General features: G+C 37.9%; 1 protein-coding gene across 11 annotated transcripts in view; it reads left to right on the forward strand.

The window, feature by feature from the left end:
- Positions 1-21728, forward strand: part of MAGI2 (membrane associated guanylate kinase, WW and PDZ domain containing 2) — a 776332-nt gene that overhangs the window by 243038 nt on the left and 511566 nt on the right. For all 11 annotated transcript variants that reach the window (XM_076363454.1, XM_076362360.1, XM_076362617.1 and 8 more), the window contains exon 2: positions 269-385. In XM_076363454.1, the coding sequence (XP_076219569.1) occupies positions 269-385 (117 nt within the window). The remainder of the gene's footprint in view (positions 1-268; positions 386-21728) is intronic.

Consider the following 21728-nt stretch of genomic DNA (forward strand, 5'->3'; position numbering starts at 1 on the left):
ATCTCTGTCTATAATCCTATATGTATTTTCTGGACTGTACAGATCTAGGCAGTTAGTTGTCATTAGCTGTTTTAACCTTTACAGTTATTGATACTAAGTAATATTATACCAACTGCATGCTTTAATCAGAAAGCTCTTTGTGCTTCTGTCATCCATCGTGACAGAAACATGAAGGAAAATGAGCCACTGAGACTTTACAAGTGATTCATTGCCTCCATCAAAGCAATATATTTTTAAATCATGCTTTCATTTGTCTTTTCCTTGACAGGAGGCATTGTTGATAAGGACCTTCGTCACTACCTCAATTTACGGTTCCAGAAAGGTTCGGTAGACCATGAGCTCCAGCAGATCATAAGAGACAATCTCTACCTCCGCACAGTGCCATGTGAGTAGGGTGGAGATGAACAAATCTGTTTTCTTAGTGTCAAAAGACTATCTGAATTAATGCTGCTGAGGCCATTTGCAAGGCATGAAGAGATGGGCTGTAGATGAAACAGTCTTCCTGTAAATAGATTTGTGGCTTGGTTCATGTCTTCCATGTTATTACTGAGCAACTGAACTGTCTAATGCTGAATTAATTTCTGAAACTGCATGGTGTTTTCAAAGTTGTATTTCTCATAAACTGTGGCTCTAGAACAATAATCTCTTTCTTCTGCAGTTTTAAAAGGACAAATTTAAAGAAAAAAGCAGTTTTCTGGGCTGGTCAAATTGTTGTCCAACAGAGAGAGTTTGATCTGCCTCATATGTCACAGTGTTATACTTCATATAATAATACCATGCTGTTTAGAATGCAATAGGGCAACAGAGGAGACGTATAAACTAGGAAAATTTGTTGTTTAGGTGCAGCACACATGGCAATGGAAGTTCGTATTGTCTTGCATATGTGTTCTTTTGTTGTCGCATAAATCTATATCTATAGATCTATATCTGAAATACTCAAACCTCTAAAGTAATTTTTGTAGCTACTGACCTTATTCACCTATTTCTGCAGTAGACATGAAATTAAGCAGAGTAACATAAGCCGTGTCCGACAGTCAGGACCATGCCTTTCAGAACAGATCTACTTGGCTGACAGACAATATATCATTTAAAATGGACTCAATTATTCTTCCCTCATAAAATAATTGCTTAGTAGACAAAAAATAGAGCTTCTGGTTTTGGCAAAAAAAGGGTGCACCTTTGAACTTGCAGGCTTGACACTGGAATGATAGGCAGAGGAAGGTATACTGAGTAAGTGACTCTGCTATTTATACGGTAATGAGCGGACGTTCTTTGAAAGCTGTGTTGTTTTGAATGCTATTGTATGGGGTTTTTTTATTACATTAAAGAATGGAGCTTTGAAAAGCTCCACCAAAAAAAGACGCTGAAGCATTTCCCTTTTCTTTTGGAAGCTGAAGATAAAATAAATATAAAGCCTTCATTTCAGGAGTTCCATTCATCCCTGATTAGAAAGGGAGGTGGAGAAAACTTTCCTCAGTTATAGGGGTATAATTGCCAGTGAAACCAGGAGAACTGTTATAAGAGAGTCCTTGACCTTGAGTTTTTACTGTTCTTTGCTTTTTGTTCAGACTGACAGCACTGGCCCTAGGGGTGCAGTGGGCATGACCACTGGTTTCTCAGCCTTCCAGGTCAGACTGAGACATCTTTCACTTATGTGAATTGAGTGAGCATTCTCTGTCAAACTAGGAGGCAGAGAACTAAATCCACACCTGTTTTAAATCAGGATAAACCAAATGTAGTTAGAACAGGTAAGCCAGTATTTACTGGATAAGAGTTTGCATTGTACATTATACAAGTGTACATCCCTGTGTGCACCAAAGGATGGATGGGCCAAAAAAGCATGACATGAGGATAATGGATCAATTCTGCACTCGGAAACTGTGGCCCCTGTGGATGGGATGAATTGGTTGGGTTTGTGATCCTTGCATTTCTCTATTTTTAATAATGCAGTACCACTTTCTACCAAATTAGAAATGACCGTGTAATCCTAAGAGTCAAATGCTGCCTTGTATAAGTGGCTGCAGTTCTCAGTGCCATATGAAATTGATTTTCACTGCATTGTCAACAGGAATTACACGCATTTATCGCAGGGCAGAACGTGCGATTGTATTTGCAGCAGTCAAGATGCAGCCGTTAACTAGCTCTGTCCCCAGAGCTGTGTGACGGCAGTAATGAAACTGATACATAAACAAGAAAATGAAGAAAAAGTTCTGTTAATTTAAAGCAAGTTAGAAAAGCAATAAAGCTTTCAACAGACAAGGTCAAGAAAGTGAAACTTTTTAAAAGATAGAATATTGCAAATAATATAGAAGAAAATATGTGCTCTTTAGAAGGAGGACTGGGCAGCGGTCTTCTGCCAGGGCACAGGTCTTGTTTTAATGCAAGCAGGAGGACTGGACTTCAGGTGTTGGGAAACCAGAAGTAATACAGATGAGAAATATGCTGAGCATCTCAGAGGAGAACAAAAAATAACAAAATGCAGTTTTGGGGGAAAGAAATGTTGACAGGTCTCCAAGTTCGGAAGACCTGACTGAAGTTTGTCTCCTGAATTTTCTTCCCCTTTTTCTGTTGTATGGGGTTTTAGCATACTTTTCATACCCTAAACTTATTCCTGAAGTTATTTAGAAACACTAACTGTTGAGGTTGTCCTACAATACAGAAAAATAGCCATGGTAATAAGTGGTAGTTGTTAAACACAGGTAAGCAGTATCTGACACTCTCCGTCCAAGTCCAGGGATCTGGAGAAAGGCCACAAAACACATCTAGGACTGTGAATGCCATAGGCAGACAACAAATTAGTCATGCTGCACCTTGTGCTTGGTAGTGCTGTCGGCAGACTGCAGTTGCCGTGTGGGCAAGCAGCTTTCCAGTCTTCACTAATGTGAGAAGAGATAGCTCTAACTTTGTGTCATCACAAGAATAAAGCTTTGGGGAGAGTATGTGACAGGGAAGCAGTTTTGGTAGTGACAGTCATGGTCAGACCTGTCTCCTTTGATATGTTCTTCCATGCAATTGCAAATTCCATTCTTTAAGAGCTGGCAGAGTAGTTGAGCTGTGGTTGAAAATAGAGTCTGTATGCTTCCTTCCCAGACAGGGAATATGAAGTGATAGTGGAAGACATCGTGACTAAACAGCACTGGAAAAAGTCAAACAATGACAAGCTGATTCACAGATGTAAAAAATCATCTATTAATTTGAAGAGATTCCCATTGATATCCTCTGGGGTATAACCTCAGATCGACAGTAGCTCAGGTGAATTACTCTATCCCACTGCACTCATTTACACCACTGGAGGATGCAGCCCAGAAGTGCATCCTCCACTGGCTATGTGTCAGAAGTGATAACGTGAAATAATTCAAAAAAAGGGGGGGGGGGGGGAGTCATGGGGATCAGGAAGTTTTCTAAATGCAAACACTAGGAAGGAAAACAATGATGAAAGAATGGAGAGGACTGGGTGTATGGCTGAGGCTCATTGCACTGGATAATGCAGTATTACTGTTAACACAGAAGTCTTGGAGGAAGGATGGTTTATTTAAGACATTCATCAGCAACATAGGAAAAAAAGTTCAGTTTGTGACAGCCACATGGTATATGTGAGTGACCACAGGCAAGAAATGCAGCCATTATGCGTTATAGTTCCCCACGTACAAAATAGTGATAATTCCTTCTTTTTGCTTAGTTTGCAATTGGCGATATGATTGCTCTGTGTTAGGTGAATATAGGTAACACTGAACTGCAAATATGAAACCTATGAACACTTAATATCCTTCCTTTCTGCTGTGATTTCTTATTTTTATCCATCTTCTGTGAATAATTAGGTTCTTGGGTCATTTTGAGTGACTTTAAGACCATCATTTTCAAACATGGTTTTGTTCTATTCTAGTATAATCTGGTCTATGTATAAATATATTTAACTTACATGCTGCAGTATTGTCTGTGTACTGTTGAAGTCTTGGGTATTACAAAGTGCTTCTGTTCATTGTCTAATTCTCTTCCCAGAAGAGAAAGTGTATGCAGTGAATTTTTTTTTCTTTTTTGCTGGACTTGCTTTTGTTCATCATTTATGGCAAAGGTAAGTGCCACTAATGGCTTTTTTTTGAGATACTGAAGTCAATAAAATGTGTTTCTACTTGAAGCAGAAATTGCTACAGGGTGGTGAGGACACTCAGCCTCAGGGGAATTCACTCCACACTTTCAGCCCTGGAGAAATCTCCATCTCCAAAACAATCAGGGTCTTTCCCTCTGGCAGAGAGGTGTATTACATTAGGAGACCATAGTCATAGTCTTCTTCATGGGTACCAATCAGAAGAAGTAAGGCACCTCTGGGTGTGTATATACTGAGTTATGATGAGGCTTTCCTCTCCTGTCCCTCCTCCCTGGGGTTGGACCTAATAGGCGTTACCATAGAACAGTAGTTTGTATTAATTCTAATACCTTCTATATTAGTCACTACAACAAAGGAATGACAATATTGAGTAAATACTGAAGGAAATCCCAATTACATACCCAGGTTTTCATCTGAAGTTTCTGAATTTAAAGGTGAGGAAAGAGTGGCAGAAGTCAAGTGGGTGATAAATATATATTGGGTGAAGGTACCTCCCACTCAGAAGCTCTGTGTGTGTAGTTCTGCTGCTCTGAATAAGGATGTGAGATATATTTGACTAATCCGTATTTGGACAAATATGAGGCCTTTCAAATTTCATTTGTAAAATACTTTGTTCCTCTTCTAAAATGTATATAGCCAAGAGAATTCAAAGGAGAATGTGTGAAACAGACTTGCCAGTGGTTTCATATTTTTTTCTTAAGTTTGTTCAGTGTCAAAAGTATCTTTCAAGAGTGGAAATTCAGTGCACAGCTTTGTTCTTAAAAGAAACAAATTAGAAAGTCCAGATATTGTCAGTTAAAAGATCTGCCAGTTTGACGTCATATGGAACTATTCTTAGGGTAAAATAACCTGTGCTTAGCACACTGTACTGCCAAGAAATGTCTGCATCACTGGAAATAACAGTACCTAACTTTAATGACTGCTTTATTCTTTCAGACAAGTGTTAGTTATTGCTTAGACTTGACTTTGATGGCTCAGAATAGAGCAATGCAGAGCTCTAGGGAAGCGTTCTTGTTGTGTATCTAATGGAGCACACCTCCAAGGTGTACTTAAAGCAAATCATTGGCAAGCATATTCAGCCTTTTTTTGTATCTCAAGCAAAATTAAACCAAATCGGGTAATTACATGAGATGAGGGCCCCATTGTGCTGTATGCAGCACAGCCACGGGTACCAGAAGATGATGAGGAGGTCACTACTTCAAATAGCTGACAGTTTAAATAGAGGAGGCAAAGAACGATTGACAAATAAACCCATGGCTCAGACAGTGCCCGAGCTGACTTGCATGAGGTGGAGTGGTGGTCAAGCTGGTGCCCGTGGACCTTGCTTTCTTTTCCACTGCTACATGTAGTATTCTTAATTACCTCCTGGAAATGCACACGGTACACTGACCTGTTTCTGTGAAGATGCTGGGAATGTCTGGTTATAAGAGATTGGCTTATGCATCATTGTATTGACTTTTCTGTGCAATTTTATGGGCTATTTTGTCTGTTTCAGAGCAGAGTGATAAAGGTTACCATTGGCACTGTGCTGCCTCTCAGTCAGTGGGCATGAAGCATTGCTCAGGCTCGGAGGGTGTTTGGGCTGCGGGCACTGCATTTTCATCCCCTGCTTCCCACTGATGACAAGAAATCCAAGCAAAAACCAACTTTGTCTTTTTTTTTTTTTAATTTATTTATCAAAGTGAATTACGATTTTATCTTAATTAAGATCTAGGGTAAACGGATGCCCAAACTTTGTCTACAAATAGCAATGCTGATAGAAATTACTGTACTGTTTGTTAGTCCTGAGAGAGAGAACACACATCACTTCTGTCACCTTTTCCCAGAAATTTTGCAGCTCTACATATTGAGGACATCAATTCTCAGCTATTCAGTGACTAATACATCTGTTTTAAATACTCACCTTAAAATAACAGATATCCAAAGAAAATAAATACTCTTCAAGAAGAAGAGGAAATGGAATGTGTCTGATGTGGTATAATTATAGTATGAAGTGAGAAGAGATGTAACAAAATAAAGAGCAGTAGTTGTGTACCACTTACGATATTACAGCTGGAATGTCCCATGAAAGATCATATGAAGACATTAGGATGATTTCATTGGCTGTGCGGTTACAATAGCCTGTGCTTCTCTGAGGTCCTTGCACCCAAGTCACATTTATAAGAAAGGGAGACTGCTAATTCTGCCCCCGACTCCCATTCTTTCCACTGCTTCATTCTGTCCTTTTGGTCCTTAAACACTGTGCTTTTCTCTCCCCTTTTCAAAATCAAATAATCCAAAATCAGTAATTTTGTTTTATACTTCAGTGCCAATATAAATTATTTGTATAACAGGTAATCTGATGCACTGTCAACTGGAGAGATAGTACCACTAAAGTCACTAGAAGTTTTTGCAGTGAAAAAAAAAAGCTAGAGAAAGTTCTGAAATTGCAAACCTGACCTTTTTTAAGCAGTTTTCGTACAAAAGAGTATCACCTATCTTCCTTAAGTGATGTTAACCAGCATGTGATTTAAAGACTAAAGTCTCTGGCAAGCAGCTTGGGTTGCTAATCATATCTGTCTGTAGCTAGCTATATGTGATAGAACACATGCATAATACCAGATGAGAAGTTTAGTTAGAATATTTGTGCTGATTGCCCCCAAGAATTGATCCATTTTTTTGTTTAACTTTGAGGAGGCTTTCTAGTGTGGCAGAATGAGTTCTCTAATTCACACGATACCAGAAGGATAAAGGATAGTGACAGTTTTACATGAATTTGATGATAGCACTAATCTTATTGATTACTTGAGAACCAGCAGGAAACTAGAGGGGCAATAGCATAAATCTGATAAAGTACCTTGTCTCTGCAGAACAAGAACAGCAAATAATAGAAGAGGCCACAATTAACTTATTTTACAAGTACAAGTCATAGCTCTTGACTTGCCTAAAGCAGCTTGAAGTTTGGATAGAGACTATATCTCCCTATGACAGTAGGCTTTTCTAGCCTGAAGGTCTTAGATGTACTATTGACCTTTTTCCTGAAATAACAAAACTATCTTTCAAATTATGAAAATTACAAATATGATTAACAGCCATTGCAGCATGTTTGAATGTAAGCATTCCCATGATTTCTAAACCATTTTTAATTTACTACATAATCTTTTTGAATTGCTTTCTCAATATTAAAAGATTTTAAAATACATCCTCTAGATAAATTTAGCCTCCATCTACAGTCAAATAGGTCAAAAAATGTGGGTTTTTTTTCTTGAGGGAAACTGAGGTACTTTATGTAAAGGCAGAAGCGCTTGCCAGATTGTACGAGTTTTGTGATAAGGCATGGGTAATGCAGTTCACCTGGGAGTGTTAGAACTGCTTGGACTGAAGTTGCCTCAAAAAGCTTCTTCATTTTTGAACTTTCCATGTCTTTGGATGACCTTTGGATTTGTTGTCTTTTAGTATCATTAAAGCCTTTTTTTTAATCCTCTGTCTTCTCTCAGTCTGTAAAAGATAAACTGTCAGAGACAGTGGATAATCTTTACTTGGTGATTTTCATCTGAAGAACAACTGAACACTGAACATGGAGCATGAACAGCTGCTCTTAGAAATTCAGAACAATAGCAACAAAAGAAAAAGAATGAGTTGTGTAAAAGAATCGATATTCAGAATTGGATGCCTAAATTAAGCTACTAAATCCATATTTACATCATTGAATAAAAAGGTCCAATATAAAAGCAGCGCATCCTGCCTAAATTTATTTTTCTCTTCTGGGGCTTTCGTCTACAATCACAACCAAAGAAAATCAGTGGTAGTGAGGATGGACTTCTTGTGACTAGAACATGTGGTGCATATTGGGCAATTTATGTGAATTGTTAAGCAGTTGGCCAAGTTCAGGTTCACCAAACAACCAGCTTGCTCGCATCTATGTCTCTGAAACGCACCTGCAGTTCAGTAGCCTCCTCACACCAACTGGAGCCTAGGTCCTTGCTGATTTGTTTGGACACCATGCTCTATGCCACTGCTCCCTTCCTTTGGAAAGGTCAAGGCTACATTGCATTAATGAGATTATACAACTGAGACTACTTTAAAGCACTTTTTCAAACTTTGATATTTTTGTCATGCCCCCGCCTTTAAAGAACGAGGTACCCCTCATATTTTCTGGGTCTTATGAAAAAAGAAAGAATTTCAAACCTTCTGTGCATGGTAAGCCAAGGTCAATGGACTAGTGCCTCTAGTGGCACCATGTTTTAGATTCAAAAGTAGCCTGGCTAGAATAAATTCTTTTGAGGGAAAAAAAATAGAGAATTAAGATTAAAGAGGTGCTTTGTAACATCTTTAACATCTGAAGAGTGAATAAAGCTTTGGTTTCACCAGTAGGGGTGAGATTAATTTATAATTTACTGGTGGAAAACTGTTATGAGGAAAACTCTTTTCTGCAAGTCCTTTCCTTTTTATCTCCCTTTATCCTGAGGGTACCACTGTCCTGTTTTTGTCCTATGACAGTTTGTCACAACTTTATATTTCTCCTGTATCTCCAGGTTTTGATTCTACCCAATGCACTTTTCTTTTTCCAATGTATTACTGTTATTAACACATCAACCTCTTGACTAGCTATCAATCTAATATGGATTATTCAAATCATTCTGTCAAATTTGTTTCAATGATTCTGAATAGGGAAATGTTCTTACTGGGGAGATGGCAGAAATATATTTTTGGTTTAAAAAAAAAAAAGTGCAGAGGTTCCAGATTGTATTTCAAACGAAAGCAGCGATCTGGATTTAAATGCAGAACAGTGTTGTAATTTCAGCTTTAAAATTATTGTCTTTGAATTTTAAAAAGTTGGCATGGACATATATAAAAGGGTCTAGAGAACAACATGCTTTCAAGTTAGAGATTAGATATTTTTAGTATTAAATTTCATAATAATAAATTACATATGCCATTATTTTATCAATGTATTTTCTTTGTATTTTTGTTGAAAATCATCAGTAATACATGCTATATGTTGCTAAGATATTATCACATTGTTCACAAAAATAGTATGTATATGTAGGAAAGACTGAAATTCATTCCAGTCTGCTGATGGTGGAGTCTCTACCTGTGTTCTAGCGGTCTTTTGCTAATGAGAAAATGCATACCACCACTCATTTCAAGTCATCTGTATTTTCTGATTCCCATTTTTGTTTTTGATTGATAAGCTTTCTTTTTCAACTCATATTGGTACTGACTTGACTGGATGCTTGACCTGTTTTTTGGCATTTGTTAATCTTAGAGAAACACAGAAATGTGGGGGGTTTTGTTGGTTTTTTTCCCCCCAAGCTTTAAATCGAAAACACCCTACCTCTTCTTGCAAAAATAGAATCCTTTTTTTTTTTTTTTTTCCTCTCTGCAGAAGTTGTGGAGCATGTCCTGGAAAGTTTGATCACAGATGTGTCAGGAATTATGCGGCAGAGCTCTGTCCTGCTACGATTCACTCGTTTCACAGGAGACTTCATTTAATTGGCAAATGTACATTGTACTGTACTCCTGCTTGAAGAGCTCTTAGAATGCAGAGAATAGCCTGTCATTTCATGACCTTTAATTCATTGAAAAATGCAAGCTATGGTGGCATTCAAAATGGTGATTTCACAAGATTTCCTTTCAGAAGCTGTTTTTACACAAGACTTCCTGGTAGTAGTAGCAGCATCTGTGTAAAAAAAAAAAAAAAAAATCTCTTGTTCCTTTAGAGATGTTCTGCATTGTCTTCCACTAAAATACATCAAATGTTGAGTGATTCTGAGCCTCTGCAAGTTCTGTTTGCTTGTGGAAGGTTATCAGCACTGCCTGCACTTCCTGACTGGGCTTGCGTTGCTGGTGCAGCAGTGTTCTTCCCTTTGCTGTTTTGGATACCACATGCAGTGAAGAGCTGGGCTACTGCCTTTTCATTCTATCCATGCAAATCCTCTGTAAATCTGTGTAGCTGTTCTGTTCTGTGCAGTCTCATATGATAAAAAAGCTTTCCCTCTTTTGCCCTGCCAGAGAGAGCGATTGGGGAAAAAGAGGATATCAGGAACGCATCTCTATACAGTGCTATTATACAGTTGTTGACATTCTCAGTTAATAGTTGCAGTATACAAAAGTTAGCACAACTTGGTGGAAAGCCCCTCAGTCTGCCATCATTGTGCAGCTTCTCCTGGTTGCCCCATGCTTTGCTCAGTTGCAGCTGACGAGGCCCAGCTGGCTGCATACTTTGTTTCTATTTTTCATGTCTGAATACAAACAATTTATTTGCAAAAGATGGCAAAATCATTTCATGTGTACGAGTGCAGGTAATCTGAAGCATTATGGGTGGACTGAGGATCTTCCAGTTATTTTACAGCTTTTGGCAAAGAATTAGTCTTGCACTAATTGGAATGTACTTGGTTATACCAGGTCTGTGGAATGCACATTTTATCATTCCTCATTAAACCCATGTACCTATATATTGTCAACATCAGTACCTAATTATTCCTATTTTCTTGTTATGAATAACTTTGCTTTACACTTCTTAAATCATACAGAAGATTATATTTTGTATGTTAATTTCATCTCATAGTGTTATTTAATCAGAATAACTCAGAATAATATGGCTTGCTATTACATTTTTTTCAGGTGAAAATAAAAAATCAAAAAGTGTTTTTGAATTAGAGGCAAAAAAGACAATATTTGATTAAAGAAGATGATGCTAATACAGTACTGAAATTTGGGAGGTGCTAGAGTAAATTAAAAATAGGTTAAAAGCATTCAAATTCTTCAATGGTCTGAGTTGGCACATCAATTTTGCTTAGGGGCCAACACTACCAGGATACTGCTGTGAAGAAGCTAGTATTGTGGCACCTAAAACAACATCTTGGTAGTATATACAGCTTACAGTTCCAGGTTTTCATGTGTCTGAACAGAATGAAATAGGAGGTAGTTGCTGTATGTCAAAAACTGCCATAGGTGCCTAAAGTCATCATTCTTATTCATGCTCCAGTTACTTTATATTTCCATAGCAATGTAAAGGACCTCGGGGTTAGAACAACAGAGGGACATAGGTAGGTTTAGGTAGACTTTTGGTTCTTGTCCAGATCTGTGGTCCTTAAAATCCATGTTCTTTTGCCATCTAACTTTACAGAGAGATAAAATTCTTAGTTGCTTAAGGTGTCATCAGTACAAGTACTTAAGCACCTATAACATTGGTCTGGGCAGTCATGTGAATGTCCTAGCTCATGTCAGGATTGATTCTATTAAGGCAAACAGTCAGGTCCCCTGAGGAGTACGTTTTCTAGATGTTCATGTAAAATAAATCAGGTACTATACAAAGCATGGTAGAAGTCATTGCTTTTGTTTGAAAACATCGCTGGTAGAAAGAAGAGAGAAACACCCCGTGTTGTTGACTCCATATTACTAAGCCCTGGCTGACTCCCCGCTCAGCAAGCTGGTGGTTTGGTGTCTGACTCCAAGCCTTCAGCAACTGGGCAGGGAAAGGAAGCTTATGACTTGAGGCTGTAGGGTTTACACAGGTTGGAGAAGCTAATGCTTAGGTGATGGAACTGTGTAAGTCTAGTCCATACAGTAAGCAAGGCTCTTTCCCAAATATACCTCAGGGTTTATGTCCTCTAGATAATCTAGTACAGCTACCTTCTCAAGGATAGGATAAAAATCAGGCTGGTTTCATATTTCTCTCTCTTCTTTCCTTCTAAGTCCTGTGAGGAGATGGTGAAATGTACAAATGAGTCATTCTACTATTCAGGGTTTCATTCAAGGAATATGTGAAATAATGTAGAGTTCCCCATCGACTACCAAAGGTTATGGGGCAGGGTTTTCTTCTGTGCATCATGTAGAATGAGGTTAGCTATAATACATATTATCTAATTGTTAGTTTATCTTTGTGTGCTTCAAAAATAATGATAATTTCCTATAGTGCGTCAAAACTTGCCATGAGATCATCAGTCACTTTTATCTACAATGCAAATGCATCTGTACTTGGTATCAAGATTTGGGCACCAACTCACTACTATTTAAATACACAGTTAAAATTGTACTGACTCAGAAACATGGCAATTAGAGCCAGAAACAATTTAGTAATCTAGATTTTAAAGCTGTCAGAATAGTTGTCATTCTGGTTTTGTACTATATAATGCCATGTCCTGGAAGAGAGCGATGAATTTTGGAGAAAAATCCTTCCTTTCATCATCTTCACAAAAAGAGAGCATTTAATTACTCCTGTTCTTTCCTGTCATTATCCTCAATTTGCATCTCCCAACTCTGATACGTCTGGTGGGTTTTTGTAGAGATTTTTACTTTTCAGACTCTTCTGAGTAAGATGCAAGGTTATTTCTGGCCTGGATCAGAGCTGTTCATTCTGAACTGGAGAAAAGAAGTGGAAGAAAGGCCAGGATATCTGAGGGATTCAGTGGTGATCATGCTTCCACTAGCTTCCATTTTTTCCAAAAAATATTTGAAGTCCATGAGGCACTGTGTTTCTAAGAGCTTTTTTTGCCTACTAAGTTGAGGAAAATATCCAAGCTCTATGCTTTAAAGAATTTATTTCTGTTAAGTAGTTCCTATTTTATTGAAATTCTTTTAAAAGTTCTGAAAAAGCTGTAAAGTCTAAAAGAAAAGAGAAGGCTTCTGCACGATGCAATTATACTGTCTCTCTTTGTCCCTCTTTTATTAAATGTGGAAGACTTGAGCAACAATAATAAACATAAGAAAATGTTAGTTCTTGTATAATCCTCCATTAGCATCATAAAAGAGAATTCTGAATAAAGATTAAAGGTTTGTTTTTTAAAAAAAAAAGACTACAGATTTAAGTTCTCTTCTACAAAAGAAGGAACCTTAAAAGAAGATGAGTGTAAAGGAAAATGAAAAAAGATAAAGTAGAAGGGTTTGTTATAAAAACAAATGTCATTGCTTCTTGTGCCTGATATTTTTTTGTCCATCAGACAGTGGAGAGGCTTGAAATGCAGACACATCATGGGGGAAACTGAAGTGCAGCTTTGTCCTTTAGCTCAGTACAGACCTCGGAAATGACATTGTCATTTTTCAATAAGGGTTTCATGCAGTGAGCAGTGTGCACATATACTAACTTTTCCATAACACTGTGGCAATGATATATCTTCTTTTGGTAACTTTAGGTCAAGTGAACCTAATAATGACTTAAAAATTTAAAGATGCTAACTGAAATTCTAGAAATAAGGTTGCAATGTTTTGTACTGAGGGAACAATGCTTATAGAGTTGCCTTTCAAGGTCATGGGTAAAGCTCAGTAAAAAGATGTTAAACATTTATGTACCTCGTATATCACTTTCACTTTTAAAAAGCAAAACTCCCCTTATAAATTCCTTACAGCTCATTACTCACTGCAACTTTCTAATGGTAACTTTCACTGAGTTTGGAAACATGGAGGGGTTGCTGAGGGCATGTGTTTAAATGCATTATGGCCAGAGGCCAGATTGTGCTCTTGTAGAAAGGCAGAAATCTTCCTGACTTGGGCAAGAACTTCCTGAGGCTCACGGCATTGCTGTTGTTGTTAAGAACACGTTATGTCATGGACTGCAATGTAAAGTACAGTAACTGGTCTTTTACTCTGCTTTGGAAATGTCTGTGTTCATAAATAGTTACCAAAGACTAGACAAAAGCTGAATTTTAAGAGGATAATTATGGTTTTGGAGAGACAGTAAGCTTTGAGCAAAAAATGCACCTCTTATCCTCCCATCAAGTGACTCGAGTGTCCTTCCAGGTCTCAGCGTACATGAAACAGGATTAGACCACGTGGCAGCTGTCTGTTAAGCCGTTTGGGTGGTGGAGGGAACACGTGCATAACTTCTGAAGATAAGTTTATAAAGGATTGTGTGATACACTGAGAATTTTCTACAGTTTCCTGATTTGTCTTAATACTCAATCTGAAACCAGACCATTGTTTTACACTGAAGATCACCTTTAAATCCAGTTAAAAAAAAAAAAAAGGTAGAACGCTTTGTGTTTCATTTCTTGAAGCCTTCTCTGAAGTGATTACTATTTATTTCCCCATTTCTGCTGTGACTGATCTTAAAAGGGGGAGGAACACTACCACCTTAGCCTGGTTTAGGCATTGAAAAAAAAAAAAAAAATAAGTCACTTGAGGGATGATTTTAACTTACTAGGTAAGAACATAAGCAAAGTTACATAGGAAATATACAGAGGCACAGTCATAACTTGGAGCACAGTTTTTACTGCTCAAGTGAAATATCATCATGAACTTTCATTGAGTTGAAGCGGGAATTAATTTAGTTCTCTGTGTCCCTGGTAGAATATTGTTAAATTACTACAGGCCGTAACTTTCTGCATCTTGTAAAATAATGCACTGCTTCCCCAGACAATACAGTGATGTTTATAGCAGCTTAATTTTCTTTCATTACGTGATTCCATGTAGCACCTATAAAGATGTGATCTGCACAACACTAACAATCCTTCAAAGTTAAAGCTTAAACAGATCGATGTTGTCAGGTCCATTAAACTCAAAGTACAAAGCACTTCATGCTGCTGGCCAGAAGGATTAACAAAGGTGTAGGAGTTATATAGAAATAAGAAAACCATGAGTAATTGTAGAAACTAGACCCTCAACCTGGTTATTCCAGAAGTCACGCACAGGAGGCTCTGCAGTGCTCTGGTGCTGCATTCTTCCAGTTCACTTCTGTTCTGGTGCAGGGTCACGGCACGAGGTTGAAAATGTCTTTTCTTCCTGTTAGGTACTCCATCATAGGGGTTAAATATGTGCTTATAGAACTGCTTCTAATTTAGTGTCGTAACAACACAGGAGGAGGAGAGAAGGGGGATTTGCTAGAGAGAGAGAGGAACATTTAGAATGGGTTGGTCTGTATTTTGGTTCATACCATGTATGTACATCATTGTGCAGAGCTGCTCTGTTCCCCGTTAAGTTGTGTACTGTCCCTGTTCAGACAGTATTGCTCAGAACTGCAGTGTGTGGCAGACAGAGAAACGTGTATCTCCATACAGTACTCCATACGGTGCTGTAGTCTCCCTTCATACCCCAAAGAGAGACCACAGAAAATGTGGGAACACTTAAAGAGCAATTTCCTTGGCCAATATGGGGTGGCCAGCGGCAACAACACACCGTCCTACCCCTTTCAAGGTGATGGCTGTGTCTGTGCTAGAAAATCCACATAGAGATAAATAGAAAATAGTGACCCTGTAGACTGATGGGAAGGGATTTCTTTCCCTTCATCTCCACTTATAAAAACATATGACATAGTTAAATGTTCCATTAGCTTTGTCCCCACTGCTTCATGAATCTCTCGCAGAAGTGTACTTCCAAGCTTATTTTCCAATGACACGTGCTGCCAGGTTTGAGATGAAAATGTGATTCTGAATGATATAGCCCAATTTTCACTTCTGGGAGCTGAAGAATATCACATCATCTTGGCAAATATTATTCTGCAGCTATTATACCAAAGCAACCGTAGAACTTTTAAAATATGTCCCTTAGCACACATGTAGGTTTTTTGGTGTTTTTTTTTTCTTGTTCTGTGTAGGATTATTTAAAAGATTGGGAGTCAGAGTTTGGGTTATGTTCTCATTGTCCTTGGTTAGATTCATGATTCTGGCCAGCTGCTTTGTTAAATCTGGGCCATATACTACTCCTTTCTCTGTGTCACTAAAAAGCTTGAGCAGAGGAAAACAGCCACAGTCCTATAGCATGCGAGAGATTAGCAGTAAAGAGAGTTCAACCTCACCTTCCCGCCACTCTCCAGCTCCACAAATGAGTTCTGCAATAGTGTAGGGAAGAGATGAGTAATGAGTATGGATAATCAGAGCCTATTCTAACTAGCTGGGTTCACTCATCAAGGCCAGAAATATGTGATCATAACTTGTCTGTTCATTCTCTGCAGGCAGCATGAGCACCAATATCACTCTGCTAAAAATTTGGGCTTGTTTGCCATCCACAGAGGCAAGGGTTTGGTTCTCTGTATTACTGTCTATCCATGAATACAGTAGTGCTGCAATAATGCTGTTGATTGGATATAACGCTGCTGTTGTGTATTGTTCATACAGAACACTTGAACGATGGGTCAAGATTCTGCAAGATATTTCAGATGAGCAATGCCATAAAAGTAAAAATAATTATTATTAGAGTTGTTTGGTGATGTGAGGAACAGCCTATTTTACATAAATGCAAAGAAAAGGAGTTGGCAACTAAATAAACCACTTCTTAATTTTCTTTTCAGATTCATCTGTTTTATTTTTTTTCTCCTTTATTGTATTATTCAAATGAAAATTCAGTGCCTGACAACAAAAGCATGCATCACAATTTTATTTCTTTCTAAAAGGGCTGAACTTTCTATTTATCCGTTAGTGTTTTAATCTATGTAAATGTTATATTAATTATTATATATGTTGTTGCCTATTCATATTGCCTGCAGTTATTGTATTCATACATGTAGAGAGAACGCAATGGATTGCAGATGTGAAGGGATCCATACGTCCTTGGTGAGGCACCCGCAGCATCCTGTGAGATTAAGGTCTAAAGTGTAGTACTCGCAAGGACTTTGGTGGAACAGGGGACTTGGAGCATGTCAAAAGCTGTGCCTTACTGATTTAAGTCTGAATTAGGTCTGTACCTAGAACTCTTCTCATCCTCTTTTGGAACATATTCTGTACAATGACTTTTAAGTTAGTCCTCTTAAGAGTTTCCATTATTCTGAATATACACCAGCAACGAATTCTCTGCTGATGTCAATCAGTATAACTTCATTACTGTTGGGGAGTTTTGGAGATTAACACTGTCTCAGGCTTTAACCTTGTTAGGATAGCCAGGAAACATCAAGTTCCATTTCCAAATTATTACTGAATGCCAACAGCTCCCTTGATTTTACTGATATAGATTGCCACAAATAGCTCTGATCATTGCTGAGCTAAATATGTTCCTGAAATATCAAAATAATTAAATTGGTAGTTTTGCAGCATTTTTCTATAGAGACTTGTAAATTGCTTTGTTCTCCAGAATTACAAAAGAAATTAGGTGAAAGTTTAATCATAGAACTGTTAAAGGTTGCAGAAGTGAAAAGTGGGAACTTTACTGTTTTCTTTGAATAATATGTTGTTATTGATAATTCCATAGTTTAAAAAAAAAAAAAAACAACATAACAAAAGACTCCACCTCAAGTTCAAATTAAGAAAACTGTTTTCATTTATTTTTGTTTTTGAAAGAATTCACTTTTGCAGGCTAATTTTGCAGCAGTGAAGTGCCAATTGTCATAAATGCTGCCTGGGAAGAGATACCTTTGCCAAGGTCGCTTCTGTCACTTCCCCTCATTTTTTTCTTTAATCTACCTCTGAAAATAAATGTCATGTTGTAGCTTAAACACTATTATAAGCAATAGCATGCCTGAATGCAGCTGTAATTGAGGATCTACCTACTCTTCCTTTTACAAAATTGCTGCAGGCTTAACTGCTAAACCCAGGTGCCCAGATCTCCGTTAAAGGCAGGGTGAAAAACTGCAATTCTGTGTGGTCTCGTTTTCATAAATGTGATTTTGATGGGGGCTGGTTTAGCCCACATGTGCCTCTGTGAACAGAAGCAGAGCAGTAAGACCATGGGCTAGGACTGTCCACATGGGCAAAAGGTATTCATTTCCTTGAAAGAAAGAAGAGAACAGTAGGTATTGGAGGGAGACAGTATATCTTTATGACAAGAGGAGGAAGATCATGTTTTATCTTATCATTCTTCTGAAGAAATCAGTAATAAACCAAGAGGTTTTGAGGAGCAAGTGTAAGCCATAGGATTCAATTACTTCAGTGACAATTTTTGGACTAGGAGTGACTTTCGTAGAGAAGGAATTCAGGCTGTTCCAGGGATTTTTACCACAGCACAAGCTAGGTCAAAAGAAACAGGTGAGAATGAGCCAGGACAACAGTTCGATAAAGAAGACCTAACTAGGGACAGAGGCAGGGAAAAAGAGAATGAAAAAAAAATAGAAAAAGTTGGCAGTGATGGATGATGAGATGATGGAGAGGAGATTCAACCATTGAGATCTGACCTCCTTCTGGAAAGTCAGAAGCTGTGTAAACAGCCTTTTGGTCAGTGGAAAGGTTGAATTACACCTTTTAGATTAGAAAGGACATGAGAGGTAGAAAATAAGTTGCAGCGTGGCTGTTGCAGTCAGCAGGATGAATGTGACAGGTTGAGAAGCACAGAAAAGATAAGTGAGAGGAGCAGTTCAGGAAGGTGGCTAATGGAGTTGGTCTGCGGCTTGGCTGTAGATGACAGCAATGAGCAAACGGGGGGGAGGGAAGATGGCATTGAATAATCAAAAGGAGTAGGGCAGATACAGGGCAAAGACTTCAAAACAGAAAAGCGGAGAAGGTGACAGGCACCCCCAGTCTGGACCAATTCAGGGTAGGGATTGTAGGAAAATTAGAAGCCTTCTTGAGAGACAGCAGCTGCCCAAGCAGTGCCTGACACTTGCAGGTATGTTGCTAAGACACGAGCTTCCTCTGGCAGTATTGGCTGGATATGATCTAATGGGGTGGTCTGGGAGGTTGTAGCACTAGCATAGGCATCAGCCAGGGGTAGTGCAGCCCTCCTCAGCTGGTGTATGAGGTATGGTGCCATACTAACATTGCTCTCCAGGTTCCTGCTCAAACTGCAGGCAGGTTGAGCTTGTATACACTTGCACTCGTTTCTGTTGATTTTCTGCATGAGAACTAAGAATCAGAAGAGAGTGAGATGAGGATGCGGGGTCTCATAATCATGGGTTCAGAGACAGCAGGAGGGTAGATGGAGGAGGTGGGCATGAGGTTCTCTAAGGTAATGAAAAAAAGAGGGTATAATTTTCACAAGACTGATTGAAGTGACAAACCTGTGGGGAAAATACTGTGTGACAGGATCATTAAATATTGCATTATAATAGAAATCCAAGAGGAGATGAATTAAAACAACTGCTAAACTATGACATTTTCTAATTTTTTAGTGCTATGGCTTACAAGTGTAATAATGTTCTGTCATAACTTAGAGTAGAGATAGTCATACAATTTTTTTTTTTTTTTTTACTTGGAGGAAACAACATTGTTAGGGAGGGGAAAAAGGAAATTTAGATTTTTATCTTACTTTGTTCTTGCTTATAGTACTGGCAACACTAAACAGTACTCTGGGGGGGGGGGAGTTTTCAAGCTCTTTTTGATGTAAAGTAACTACAGCTCTCAGTAAATGTGAACACTGAAACAATTTCTTAGTAGAAAACCCAGTATCACTTTAAATATTAAAAGAAAAATTTTAGTTGGCCTTATCAGGGAGACTTTCTGTACATAGATTTACACTTTTTTTCAAATCTCACATTAGTTTTATGCAATCATTCTGGCATTGTTGGAGGAAAGAACAATAATAAAATATGTGTTGGCAGTTGCAGCTAACAGTCTGGAGTGATACAGAAAACAAATAAGGAAAGATTCTGAAAAAGTAGAAGCTTGCTTCAAGCATGTCTAGCCCAGTGTTCATAAAGCTGAGATTGTGTTGTTTATTTACAGTAGCTGGGTAAAGCTTATTTGAGCCATGAAATAATTAATAAAATGTGGGAGAACTAGTTCATGATCTTTGTGCCAAGCAGGCATTTATGTACCAGCTGGGGAAGCCAGTACCATTCTTTAGAAAAATACAGTGGAGCTACGGTAAAGGAAAAGAACAATAATTAATGTTTTCTGCTGTCAGTTAATGTAGATTATGGTCTTTTAATCTCAAACATTTCTCCAGGGTTTCTGGTAAAATCAGAAGCACTTGAAATGCATTGTGGGTGCTGGGGGAGCTCAGAAATACGTTGCAATGACATGCTGTTTAAAATGAGAAATGTTTTTGTCTAAATGACAATGCGAACTGAGCTTTCAAGGAGTTTTTCTCCACACAGCGGTACTACGCAGTGTTCCTTACCAAGAAATGTCCATGGACTGTTGTACAACCAGAGGTGCTCAGACATGTCCTGGTTCCATACGCCTCTTGTGAGGAATCAGGAATGTCTCCAAAGTCTGCAGGAGGGAATGGAGTGGGAAATAAGGAGATGTTCCTTATGAGAGATGAGATGTTTTTGACCAAACTTTTGCAGCAAAGGAGAAACTTACACGCTGCTGCTACAGAGAAGAAGACTATATTTAGTTTATTTTATCTTTAGAGCGTTAAAGCTTTCTAGATTAGCTGAATATTTACAATAAAATCAGTGTTGAATCTTATTTATTACTCGGCATTCACCTTTGGTTTTATTATGCGTATCTCTCTTTTTCTTGCCTCGATGTATTAGCATTTGAGAAAAATAAGTGTACATGTTAATAGTTTCTTGGTTAATTATTGAGAATTTTTTTTCAATAAGTAGTTTTTAATCTCACCTTCACAAGTGATAGCCATGAGCTGGGACAGCTTCCTATTAGTGACATGTCAGAAGGCCCAACAGAAGAAGGTTTTTGAAAAAATATTTTTATGTGCATTTTAGTCACAGAATAACACTGCCATACTAAGGGTGTGCAAATTAATGGATAGTGAAATGATATAAACATGTTTAATTTAATTTAAACATGTTTGAATAAGTGATCATGAATCTGATGGTTCCTGTTATTGGCAAGATGCAAACATCAGTTTACTTGTAAGAAAGATAGTTAAAACAGGAGCAGATTGAGATATGCTGATCTCAAATGCCCAAATTGAAATACGAACTTGACCAAGCTTCACAGGATTTTATGCTGGATCTGGCTGTATGTGCTGTAAGAAATAAAGGTCAACCTGTGGTTAGAGGTGAAAGTTATTTAGGGTGAAAAAAGTATTTGCTTCATTTTAGAATGTGTCTTGCTTCCTGTGTGACCTTAAGGTCACTAAACTTTTGCTGCAAATTCATTTTATTCATGTACAAACCAAGAGAAATAATAGCCATTGTAGGTTTCTTGTGAAGGCAGATTAATGAAGATTCATAACAAGACTTGATATCACCTAGTGTAATGTGAAATGGAACCTGCTATCCAGTTAAATATATTTAGTTAGTATTGTCAAAATCAAACTCTAAGAAATTACTCAGACCAGGAGAAAAAAAATCCCCAGGTAGATTTCAAATATTGACATATTAGTACACGCAGTCCTTCTAGGTTTTGTTTCTGCCCTCTCTCTGTAATAATTCCTCACTATGTGTTTTAGTATAAATCACAATATGTACACACTGGAATCCTTGAGCAGGGTGTTTTTGTTAAACCCTAAATTTGTAAGACTTCATAATATTGTGGGAGGACTGGGATTTTTATTCTTTTTGATCTAAGAACATGTTTTTTATTTTCATGGTTGTGGTTAATAATTTATTTCATACCTTTCAAGGGGGAGAACATTTATTGAGAAAAATGCTAAAACACTTCTTATGAGTAATCTCTTTAACTTCATGGTACCCTTATGTCATGAAGACTTAGTCTTGGAGGAGAAGGTATTTTAGGCATGTACAAGTTAATTGATTTTGATTATTTTTCATGTAAGGATAGTGAAAAAATAAAAAGAAAAATAAATCAAAATGTTTAGACTTGCTCTCAAATATGGGACTTTAAAGACATATCTAGGTCCATGAATAGTCTGTAGCTCAATATTAGTTTCAGCTCAAAGAAGTTCAGTTTAATGGAAATTCTGCAGT

This window comes from Aptenodytes patagonicus, chromosome 1 (assembly GCF_965638725.1).
Source record: "Aptenodytes patagonicus chromosome 1, bAptPat1.pri.cur, whole genome shotgun sequence".
Lineage (NCBI taxonomy): Eukaryota > Metazoa > Chordata > Aves > Sphenisciformes > Spheniscidae > Aptenodytes > Aptenodytes patagonicus.